Here is a 12432-nt window from a genome sequence, read left to right as displayed (position 1 = left end):
GGCTGCGGCTGCACTGTGACCCCTATCCTTCCAACAAAAGGAGCTAAGCTAACGCCACAAGGAGTGACGGCTGAGCCCCTCTCATGCTCACTCACACATACTGTTTACATTCAAGTCATGACATCATGCCTTTCAGAGGCTGCAGAGGCCTTAGGGCAATAATGTTGATCTGTTATGACCTGGGCTAAATACAAAGTCCAATCTATATACCTTAGAAGGAATCCAAAGGTAGTGAATGATAAATGAGCACAAGACCATCGCAGAGAAATCTGTAGGTAACAGTAGCACTTCTATTTTACTGATACATGTGCAAAGCACAATTTAAGTGAAAAGCCTAAATTCTTCCTCAATTCTAGCGGGTAAAAATAGTATAGTTTTATCTGGTCCTAGTGGGACCCCTATCTGGTGAACGGGCATTGTGTGAAATCCTTTGGTAGCACTTAGTCTGTCATGGACAGGCCTTCCCTGTAGTTGGTCAAGATGTGATTCAGGAGGGAATTTAAATGATATAAAGGAATGAATTACTAATCAAAATACTTGAAAGCTCAGGGACCAAGAGTATCAATTATGAGAGTATTATAACAAAATTGCACACATTTTGCATTCCTCCTAAAAGCTTCAACTAATTTTGACCATTTTCACATTTAAAAATAGACCAGATATTTCCCTCTTTCATGTTTTGTTTCATATTACATGGACTGAAAACTGTCTCCACTGCCGTCTGTAAATGAAGTGTTTTACTTTGTTGATCCTGTTTCTGCACTTTGCCTGCTACAAGTTGCATGCTAAAAAATCAAAAACAAACAAAAAATCAAGCACTGTCATGTGGTACCTATATGAATGGTTTATTTTTTTTTCTATTGTTGTTGGTTGTTTAGTTACTTTTTTAGTGTGTTGCTTTATTTCTCTCTAGAGCACAATGTCGACTAGATTAAGGATGTCTTTGGCTCATTGGGGCTCTGTGCTGCAGTGAGGAGTGTTAGTTTTCTCTCCTCCCGCACCTCCAACACGCGCAGAAACAAGACTAAGAGAACTGCTTGAGTCGTATAGATGGAGACAGTCCACTCAACTCCCCCTCTGCTCAGTCCTCACTCATATCTGTGGACCGTTCATCACCATAGTCTCTGCCTCGTGGTCATACTGAATCTGCTTGGGTTTCACCCTAGTGCAGCTTGCAAAGCTAGTAGAACTGATGTGTATTAGCAAACCTTTACGTCTCATGGTCACTCCATCGATGAACACTCTCTCCTCTCTCTCTCTCTGTTATCAGTGTTAAAATATAGCAACATTGCCGAAATGACAAAAATGTGAAGCGAAGTAATTGCGAAGGAGAGCATCGCCTAAGGATAACACACAAAATTACATCTAATCCTGGACAATAAAGATGATTTCATTTGACCAAATATCCCCAGCAAACAATGTGATTATACTGTATGTTGATGCAATGTGTATGTACATTACAAAAGAGAAAGAATAATAAATATATCATCGGTGTCAAGAAATCTATCTTTTACTATTATGTTTAATTGTGTTTTGGAATGACTTATCTAGTGACACAACTGCAAAACAGCTACGATGTAAATTTCAGTGTGTTCTGTTTGTTCTTTTTGAAGCCATGAAGCTACGGTGTGTTCTTGGAAAGCCCAGCTAAGTTAAATGTGGCAGCTAATGTTGTGTGTTTGCTATTCAGACTACAGGGTCTTGTACTCAAAGCGTGTAATTAAGTGCTAAGTGCAAAAGATTGTAATGTTTTATATCAAGATTACTATTCATGAAAATGTCAGTCAAGTTTATACTTTTGTAATAAAGTGGCACTTTAAAAAAATATGTTTTATCTCATAGTCTCAGTTATTAAAGCCCAAAATTGAAACAAAGCAGAGTTTAGCCTGAAATTTGCTGTGTAATCCTGATGACTGCCTTCTCCTAAACACAGGCCTTAATGCTCAACAGCAACCAAGACCATTTCTGGAGAGTTAGCTGTGCCATCTAGCACAAAAGGATCAAAGAGCGATCAGATGTCCTTTAATTTAAACCTTTTCTTCTGATCCCAAAAGCTGCCTGTAGATTCATGTCTTCAGTCAATTCAAGACAAAGGTCATGAATGCTATCAAAGAAAGAAAAAAAATCACAAAGCGCAAATTACATTATCTGTTCATAAAGCCTACTTATTCCCATTCTTAGGTATAAATTAAGAAAATATATATTTTTTAAAATGTATAATTTTTCTTGTTGTGAATTTAAAAAAATATTTTATATATTAAGGTGTGGTGTTTTTTTTTTTTTTATATCCCCTCAGTTCTTTTGTGTACAACCTCACAACCTCATTTCACATGGGGTGTGTATGTGTGTGTGTGTGTGTTGTGTATGTGTGTCTGAGTAGCCTATCCATGTTTTTTTTATCTGTGTGAATGTCTGTGTGTGCATGTGCATATGTGTGAGAGTAGTGGGGTCTGCGTCTGAGTAGCTGTGGAAAAAAAAATAGGTCACCCCTTAAAACAAAAAGCTTGCAGTCAACATCGCAACCGTCTGCTGAATTTTCATTGGTGGACTTGTCTCCATAGTAACAGGTTAACCTTGAGGCAGTAGTCACATGGGCAAGCAAGTCTTTTGCTGTCTTGGAGAATACAGCATGCATCGCTTGACATCCATGATCACACTGTCACCCACTCTGTGAGGGGCTATCGCATAAAAAGAGAGATCACCCCAAAACACAGCTGTCAGCCTGGGTGCCAAGTGTAATATAGGTGTGAACACGATGCTACATTCACAGCTTATGTGATGCGTTAATCGTACTGCATAGAGTAGAGCATGAATGAGTGAATAGATATGTGAATGAGAGGCTCAAATTCATTGAAGGTACAAAAAGGCAAATTAGAAATTAGAAAAAAAAAATGATTAGCACTGTGCATGGCACACAAGGTCACAAACTGATTGGGGAATAATATTGTTACCAACCAATATCTCCTAACAGGGATGAAGGGTACATAAGAGGCCGCAGGCTTGTTCAAGTGTTTGGAATAAACAGCATGAACATAATAGGGACGGCAAACTGGGAGGCTTGAGGTTACAATATTATTCCTCATCTGCTCACCCAAAAACACTTTCTTTGTTATCACTAACTGATGTGTTTAGAACTAAATGCTAACACATTGTATTCATATCAGGCAGCTGCATCATGAACCACAGAGCTATTTCAGTTATTGTGAAACTGCCACTTGACCATGAAGATGTGATTTTTCAATACATTTCTCTTTGTGACGGAAGTGACTCGTGCGAGTGCTTATGCGTTCCTTAGAGGGGTTTTCTCTACTGTAAAGAGACACTGATTTAGCAAATGGACATACTGTAAATCACACTGAGAGAAGCTAAATGTGAGCTACACTGACCCCTTTGGGCCTTAACGGGCATCACAAGGGAAGCCAGCCGGCCTGCATCTGAACCCTGGGATTGTTAAACAGAGCAGAAGAGCGTAAGAAATATTCCCTACTAAGTGTGTGTGAACACCGATGACCTCATACTGCTATCTGATTCAGATCTTACCGATCGGTCCAGACACATAATCAATACGTGTCATTTTCCGGTCCAAGTAACCAGTTAAGAGGCAGTGAGGAGTTATGGAAAGTTAAATCTGCAATTTGTATAATACAACTACTACTACTATTTTACACTGTAGATGTGTAAATCTACTGTATAAGATTCAGATTCTCTGGAGAACGACAACATATTCCCTTTATGATATACGTTTAATATAAAATTTCTGACAACTACTCTACCTGAGATGAGAAGTATACACAACACACATATAAAAGAATGTGTTATTAGAGCAGCGTAAAGTATGAGTGCATTTATCTCAGTACATACTCTGGATAATATCATTTATAATACTGTGTTATTGCATTATTGTAACTCAAAGGTAATGGCACTGTTTCAGCTCCATGAACCTCTGAATATAAAAACATCTGGATGAGCAGTCTGAGAATCACTCTGTTGTATAAATAGAACAAAATATCCCTCATGCGTACGGCTCAATGGAGACTGTCATCTGTAGCATAAGAGTACAAAATTTTAAATACAGTACATACAAATGAATTTAACATTTTTGCCGATCTACGCCTGAAGAGGAGAATGCACAATAACAGTGATTTTCAAGTAGGTTTTCCACACAGCCTCACTGGTCTGTGTGTGTCAGCATGATGGCTGCTCCTGCTCCTCCTCATCACTCCAATTGTCAGATCCGTCCGTCCCGAAGTATCGGTCTCCAAAGTCCCCTGGAACCGTAGAAAACACACAACAGTATACTCAGTTACAGCTACAGTGTATATCTGGGTCACAGGACTGAAGAATATATTCCAAAAATGCGATGTGACTACACACTAGGTTCCAAAGGTTGGATGGTTTTTCCTTTCTGTTTTTCATCTGAGGGTTTGGAAATGAGGGATAACATTTTCTAATATTTTAACATTCTTCTTTTGTGATAGATCCATGGTCGGAAACATTCATTAATTAAGTGAAAGGTAATACATTTGTCTATTTGACCTACATTCATCTTCTGCTTTATTTTAGCAATTAATATATATTTTTTTGCAATGTATAATTATGTAATTTCAGAGACTAGCCTTGTAACAAAATATGCTGTTTGATGTGTTCATAACAACATGACGTTGGCAAGCATTGTGTGTAGTTTAGTTAGTAAATGCTTCTGGGATATAACCTGAAAAATGTCAACTTGAAACGTAGAGGTTTCCTTTTATCTTCTGCACAAATGATGCACACTTTTTTATCTCATGCATAAACCACAAACCATGCATCCAAAACCATGCACACAAAAGAAAGGGTGGTATTGAAAATGTGTTATAAATTGCACAGGGATCCTACAGCCACGAGCCAAAGAACCCATAAAGTTGTACTTTTTTAGTTTAGAATGTATCCATCAGCAGTCATTCAACTTGGACCAGCTCTTATAAGTTGAGGGGCGTATAAGTTCCACTTTGGACAAAAGCAGAGAGTAATTAGCATCACAAGCATTCTGATTTTACAGTGCAGTTACAGAAAGAGCCAGTGTGTGCATGTGAGGACTTACCGATACCAGGAATTACATGTAAAAAGTCGTCCAGACTCTTGTCCACGGCTGTGGTGATGATTTTGACCTGGGGGAAGGCGTAGGCCACAGAGTGCACCCCGAGCTCTGCCATCAACAGCGACACCAGCACGATCTTCTCCTCCTGCACCTCGTGATCCTGCACAGGCAGACGCGTCACAGCAAAAACCATCAGTGTTTGCTTTATCCTTATCAGAAGCACAATTAGTAAGTGAATAGAAAGAGAGGGATGAAATCATTTTACACGCCCTTCCTTCAGAATTCCTTCGCAGTGACAATGCTAATCTAACCTCACCAGGAAAAAAAAGACTTCCAGTCACTGAGCACTGAGTTGATTCACACAGATGAAGATCATTAAAAACAGGCGACTGACCAAGAGGGGCGGTGTCCCTGCCATTGTCTTACTGAAGAATAAGGATGCTAATCTCCACCCACCAATAAGACCCGTACTGCCATCATGGCAGCAGCGCCGGTAGAGACTGTGCTGTCCATTAGGATGACATGATCTTCACTGATGTCTTTGGGCAGACGCAGGTAATGCAGCTGGAGAGGCCAGAGAGGAGGAGACAGGTTACCATGGTTACAAAAGCAGGAAGGGGCAAATCTAGTTACCAAGGAGACACGCACCATGTGGAAGAATAAAACAGGAAAAAAAAAAAAAAAAAAAATCAGAACATTTTTATTGTTTTTCATGTGACTCTCAAGACACTACACCACATTATCTCCAGTAATTGTACCACAAATAAAGACTGTAATGACAAAGCCAGTTGGTAGTAAAGGTAAACACGACTCCTCGCTCATTATATCTACCTCCGGTTCCCCTGAGTCGAGGTTGGTCTGGATCAGGATCTTGCCGATGCGAACATCCTTGCACACCGCCCTCAGCGCCGGCTCCATGGTCTCCCCCGCCCGCAGGATCGACACACCGGTGATCTGTGGAGAGATGTGTGATGACAGCGGCCTTAAGGACACACTGGAGCGCAACGTGCTGAGACCTTGTAAAGCAGAAATACCACTCACCCCTTTCCCATTGTAACTGCGGCCCTCGTACTCCTGGCCTTGAGGAGTCTGGACCGTGCATGGCTGTTGCAGGACACCAGAGTTACTTATTTTATTATTACAACAAAATACACCTTGATATTCACTGAGGAGTTTTAGTGCAAAGTCTACCCACTTGAGATGGCAGGAAGGTTAGTGCATGCTCTATGAGAAGCCGCATTAATCTCTTTGAGTAGAAGATGAACTCGTCTCGACTGGTTTCCTTATTCCTGCATTGGAGAAAAGGGAAGATACTGATACTGCTTGCTCTGTAAATAGGACACGAAGCTATGTGCGAGCTCAGGCCAGTGGTATCTACCTTATGATGGTGTGCAAGCCTCTGACCTGCGGCGTACTCTCCAGCACACTGAGCGTCTGGGGCAGCGGCTGTGTCTGCTGGGCCGAGGCCAGCACCGCCCTGGGACCAGGGAGGGGGATCAAAAGGTTTGATTCAGCTAAGTTGTCCTAGTTCTACTGCTTTATTCTGCTACATTGTAGGAAGCAGGAAGCAGTTGACTCCCTAGTTCTGTCCTTTTAGCAGAAAGACAGACCAGAATGCAATGTGTGAAGGTATAACAGGAGAATGTACACAGCGCTGATACAAAAGCTCCAATCACAACAAGCGGACCAACGCTGGGCTTGGGGAGAAAAGGGGAGAAAGGAAAGGTGATGAACATATCAGCGTACCTGACACTGAGCTCACGCTGCATAGGGAGAGGGGCGAGAGAGAAAGACAACGAAATGAGGGAGGAAATGCAGATAGTGAAAAAAAATATTTTAACTCAGTTATTCCTAAGTGGGAGAGAGCTGAGAGTAGCTGATTGAGAAGCTCTGACTCAGAATTTGAAGATGTTTGAAACATTTTATCCAACAAACAATTTAAAATAAATGGCTCTGTATGCTCAGGAAAAGAAATCTGAAATCTGAAATCTGTGGGTCTGTCTCTCTGTCTCTGTGTTATCGCTTTCTGCCACATGGTGGCGCCATCTTCTAATGAACCATCGGTGCTGCTGTCACTCACCTCCTCCAGCTGGCTGTGAACATGCTGGACTATCAGATCGATGGCCACCATATTGCCACCACCTTAGAGAGAGAGGCATGGAGTGACATGAGTGTTTCTGGCATTTTCCTGGTGACACGGTGAACAATATGACAAAACCATCTCAGCATTCAGATCGTCTTTGATAGGAAATGCTGCTCTCTCACCTCTCGGCACAACAATGTCAGCCAGCCTCATGGTTGGCTCGATGTATTGCTCGAAGGCCGGCTTCACAAACTTGTTGTACTGCTTGATGACCCCCTCGATGTCCCGTCCGCGCTCTGTGATGTCCCTGCGGAGCCGCCGGACCAGCCGAATGTCCGAGTCTGTGTCCACAAAGATCTTCATATCCAGGAGCTGCAGGCAGCAAGAACAAACACCCACGACTGGTTCAATATTAACTCAACCAAAGCAGCTGATCAAACAACACTACCTGGACATGATAACTTCTTTCTTTTCATTCACATGTAACAGTAAAGGATTTTTTCAAAAATGTGAAAAAGCGACCATAATTAAAAGATCCCGTACAGCCTTACCTGAAGAAGCTCTTTGTCCGCAAAAGACATAATTCCTTCAAATATGATTACGCTGGCACCGTACACATTTTTCTGCATAAAGAAGAGGGAAAGCCAAGACAGTCTTCAAAGCAGAAAGCGCTGCAGTAGCTGTTTCATGAACAGTCACTTATTTGCAGCAGCTAAGCCCTTACAAGTTTAAAGCTGCAGAATGTCACTTTGGGAAGCAACTGAACATCTGAAAAGTAAAATAAGTCGATGATATATTTTCAGTATTGGGAAAAATAAAGTGTTGCAGAGAAAAACTGAATATGTGGATACAAAGCAGCTGTCTCATTATGGCTGTCCTACTTTCCACCACATTTACAATACAAAAAAGCATCTTTTGTGTTTACTGCTGATTCACTTTTTTCAATTTGCGATGAGACGGGAAATAATTTACAAGCATTTGCAAATGACTTTTATATGGGTCATTTTTTTTTCTTTCCAAAACGACATGGTGCAACTTTCATCTTTAACCACGTAGCCAATTAAAATGGAGAAAATCAACATTGAGCTTGTTGTGGTGAAACACAACTCACCCAGTCTTTCTGCCGTCTGTGTGTGGTGAAGTCGTACACTGGGATCTTCACACTCTTGCCCTGCTTCAGCTTGCGCAGGGTGGCGACCAGCAGCTCAAAATCAAACGCCCCCGGGTGATCGAAGTTGTAGTCGTTACTTGCTGCCAAGGCCTGCTCCTCGGGAGACAGCACCTGCAACACACAGGGGGCCAAACGCAGGTCCATACAGTATGCAGTCGATAATGCATGTTATGTTGTCAGGACAAAAGCAGCAGCATCTGTTGAGGCTAAAATAAAAACTCCAAGGTCAATAATAATAATAATGTTCTCTAATTTCCCTCCATTCCCTCACAAACAGTCAGTTTAAGAAGATTGCTATATTGGCCAATTTACAAATGGTAACTGGAATTTATCTTTCCATATATCCCTCCTAAATACATATAGCCGTCCATTTATATGGATTTGTTTATAGTCTTTACGTGTGTGTGTCGATTCTATATTCCACTTGTTCCCTGCATTTCTATAAAAAGCAGGGCGGAAGTTAGGCAGGGATTACCTCTTCGAGCAAGAGGGACAGTCCATGTGATTAGTGCCGTTAACACTGAGGGATTTTGGGTAGGCTCATTCAGATCAGAGAATTTAAAAGTGGACATTAATGCTACTTAACAGTTCTCCTTCCTAATGCAGAAGCCTGCTAATAGTTGAAACTGTGGTGTAAAAATGAGACAGATGCTTTTGAGATGTCATGATGAAATGCCTTTAAGATTAATGACACATTTCACCAGATTTACTTTAATATTTCTTCTTACAATGAACCCACAGATAATTGAGAACAAAATAAAATAATCGTTCAGATGAGATAATAGTCACACACTCTTTTATCATTCTTTTATCAGCAAAAATAACTGTGAAATGCATGCATGTCTCACCTTGTAGAAAGAATCCATAGACAGCAGCACAACCCACGGCACATCCAGAGCCTCAATGATCTTATTGGCCACGGTGGTCTTCCCTGAGGCGCTGCCCCCACACAGCCCTGCAGACCCAAACCACATCTCAATGCTTCATTCTGTGCGTTTTTTAGAGTGTGTCTAATTCTGTCTAGAGGTATGCACTTAAAGTAAAGTGTTTATGGGTAGAGTAAGACAGCACAGGACAAAAGGACAAGTTCTGCGGCACGTAGCCACAAAACTTGACACGAAGGCAGTAAATATAGTCTGACAAAACAGACAAAGCCCCTGGAGTAATATCATCCATGACTCTCTGACATACCGATGACAAAAGCCTCCTTCGACTGCGCTCCGTGCTCGTCATACCAGGGCGGCCGGCCAGCGGTGTATATGGTGCGCGTGCCTGTGCGGAGCAGGGGAGGCTCTGATTTACTGGAGGTAGTGCTCTTCCTGCGCGGGGCCCCGACGGGGGGCAGGAGCCGGTCCAACGAGTCCTCCCCACTCCCACTGCAACACAGCAAGCAGGCAGGTTACAGCATGAACGTAGCGAGGAGTGAGACAGCGTGTTTCCATCAGTCTTTGGTTTAAGCAAGGCTTTGTCCAGACGTTCCTGTCAATAGCAATTAACTGCCCTCTTTCACACAAATCAATAAAACACAATTAAAACGTGTAGATGAAGATGTGTGTATCAATAAACAAGGAAAGAAATGTGTTTAATTTGACAAGTTTCTGCCTGAGGGAGTGAAGTCTGCATAGTAAGCAGCAGTATATCAAGATGTCGAGCAATTTCAAGGATGCCAGAACCTGTAGAGCCACAGATAAAACAGTTGTACACATCTTGGCCCAGTTTCACAAACACATCTTAGTGCTAAAATCATCTTTGGCCCTAGTTTCTCTGTGAACAGCGGAGGGATATGCCTACTGTTCACAACTGCGTTGTGAGGTCAAATCAAGTTCCTATTATGTCATCCTCTTCATCTCTCCTGTCACTCTGTTTGCTGTTAAATAAAACAGACCTACAATTAATTTTGAAAAGCTCAACTCCAACTCTATAGCACGACACTTTTGGGAAACCCAGTCCCTGGCACATCACTGCGATTAGGATTAGGATCTCAAACCCCTGTTTACTATAAAGCTGGATTGGACCATAAAAGTCAGCTTAGGTTTTACGTCACACCCTCTGAGGACACATTTAGGGACTGCTGCATTCCCACTAGCAGTAATTAGAAATCAAATTAGTGAGTCTGTTAGCTTCTTATGTGATGCAGAACTGCACTATACGCACACAAAACACAGCATAAATGAGAGAAATGACTAATGAATGTTTTGCATATTCAACCAATGCAATTTCGATTGCATATTCATTAATGACACACCACAGGCAACCCTCTGAGAGCAAACTCCAACTAAAAACATGCGGGATCCATACACCACAGCCACTGAAGCCCCACCAAAACCCCTAGCAAACTAACCTAGATCCTGCACTTCCCCTGACCTCACAACAACCCCTGTTCAGAGCCTCAAAGACTATTTATAGCTCTGACTGTTCACACAGCGTTCATGGTGTATGGAAGCATCAATACCTCTGTCACTAAACCTTTTATGGCTGGCAGTGGCAGCAGCGGCATTCAGGAAAATCTAAACAGACTGCCTGAATAGAAATAAATACAATAGCACAAACAAAAACTACAGTCGTTGAGCCAAGGACTTACCTGCGGTCGGACCTGAGGGACCAGCAGCCAGAGATTCTGGCTCCGGTGCAGTCCAGCAGAGTCATATCTGCCTCAGAAAACGACCTGCTGCCCTCCAGCTTGCCTATCACAGTTGGTAACGCTCCCACAACAACAGCAAGTAACGCTGACTGAGGCAGCAAATGTGTGACACTTATAGGTCAGGCCTGGTTACAACTCAATCGTTTCTAGTCTGCTTTTATTCATTCAAACACCTGCGTCAATGGAGACTAAAGCCAAAAGAGCATCTGAAATTCTGGCGTGTCTGTGCTTCCTGACTTCTACACTCTTTCCACCCCCCTCTCTCTCTCTCTCTCTCCCTCCATGTGCCTTGCTTTCTCTCTGTCCACCTCTTTGTGTGTGTAGGTGAGAGAGGCTAAGAGGATCACTGTTAACACTGATGGCACAGAGCTGTTTGGCTGGTATTAATAGAGACACCTATAAGCAAAGGGGACGGGTTGGACGTCTTCTGCTGATCCTGCCATTAGTTCAATGCTCAGATAAACAGAGAGCCACAGCAGACAGAGGAACATTGCATAACCAGAGGGATAACCGGACTGTTGGGCAGTCAGATGATAGAAATGATATCCTGTCTGCAACTGCATGCTGGGGAGATATATTGTATTTAAAGCACACAGTGGTGAAAGACACAGGTGTTTATTATAGTAGCCTATAGCCTCTAAACTGACATTTGCATCCTTACACTAGCACTATCCTTTAATACATTTTAGAAGACTACTATACAAATATCACAGCAGGATTATAAAACCCTATAGGAATATTATAGGAATATTATAGCGATGACATAGGAGGTAAAAATACCATCAAACGCAGTGAGCACACTGTAAACTCACTATTGAGTACCACAGACGCACTACAAGTCCCCATAGGAATATTATAGGAATATCATAGGGATATTATAGAGGTTTCTCATTAGGTCGCCTGTGTGACGCACGACTGTGTCAGCAGCTCACCTACTTCTGGAGAGCTTCGCGTTTCGAGGCATCTAATGAGCCCACATACACCGTTCTGCAGCCCGTGACTACCGTAAAACCAGCGCATGCTAACAGACGGGGATTTCAGCTTAACTGTTATCACCTAGAGAGACAAAACACTGTCACATATCTGCGCTCTGGGGGAGGAGGGGGGGAGTCACGGTGTGGTTACGTTACAGGATCGGGATGCTGTAACTGTAGGCTAACAAAACAAGAATCACAGAGTTCATCTCGACACAGTTAAGGGTTCAAACACAGACCGAAACACTCATATTGTAATGTACCTGTCCGAGCGGGACGACATTTTTTTCCCGCACTCCGTTTCCATGGGGATCCTGCGACCTCGGAGTCGGTACCGGCTGGTTAAAGCCATGGATGGATTGCTTCTTAACCCCGCTGCGGCATTATGGGTAATGTAGTTTATCACGTGTCCCCAACTGCCGTGTTTTTTCGAGGGCTTCATAAATAATAATAATAATGATTCATGCACACATCGCTGACGTTTAA

At 42.4% G+C, this 12432-nt stretch overlaps 1 protein-coding gene across 2 annotated transcripts; it reads right to left on the bottom strand.

The window, feature by feature from the left end:
- Nucleotides 1-3818: 3818 nt before the first annotated feature.
- uckl1a (uridine-cytidine kinase 1-like 1a) lies at nucleotides 3819-12298 on the bottom strand. Of its 2 annotated transcripts, none has more exons than XM_071900184.2 (15): nucleotides 12210-12298; nucleotides 9523-9707; nucleotides 9180-9286; nucleotides 8272-8442; nucleotides 7712-7783; nucleotides 7343-7532; nucleotides 7158-7219; nucleotides 6824-6840; nucleotides 6456-6554; nucleotides 6273-6366; nucleotides 6119-6181; nucleotides 5909-6031; nucleotides 5534-5641; nucleotides 5081-5237; nucleotides 3819-4268 (listed from the first exon to the last, which is right to left on the bottom strand). In XM_071900184.2, exons 1-15 carry the CDS (start codon nucleotides 12296-12298, stop codon nucleotides 4186-4188), a joined length of 1620 nt encoding a protein of 539 aa, XP_071756285.1. In that variant the 3' UTR covers nucleotides 3819-4185. The 2 variants fall into 2 exon arrangements, with proteins under 2 accessions (XP_071756285.1, XP_071756286.1); XM_071900185.2 differs by lacking the exon at nucleotides 12210-12298 and adding an exon at nucleotides 10913-11010.
- Between the last annotated feature and the right edge of the window lie 134 nt (nucleotides 12299-12432).

The sequence above is a fragment of the Centroberyx gerrardi genome, chromosome 14, assembly GCF_048128805.1.
Source record: "Centroberyx gerrardi isolate f3 chromosome 14, fCenGer3.hap1.cur.20231027, whole genome shotgun sequence".
NCBI classification, from domain to species: Eukaryota; Metazoa; Chordata; class Actinopteri; order Beryciformes; family Berycidae; genus Centroberyx; species Centroberyx gerrardi.
Note: the sequence above shows the minus strand (reverse complement) of the source record. Positions and strands in the feature narration are given on the sequence as shown.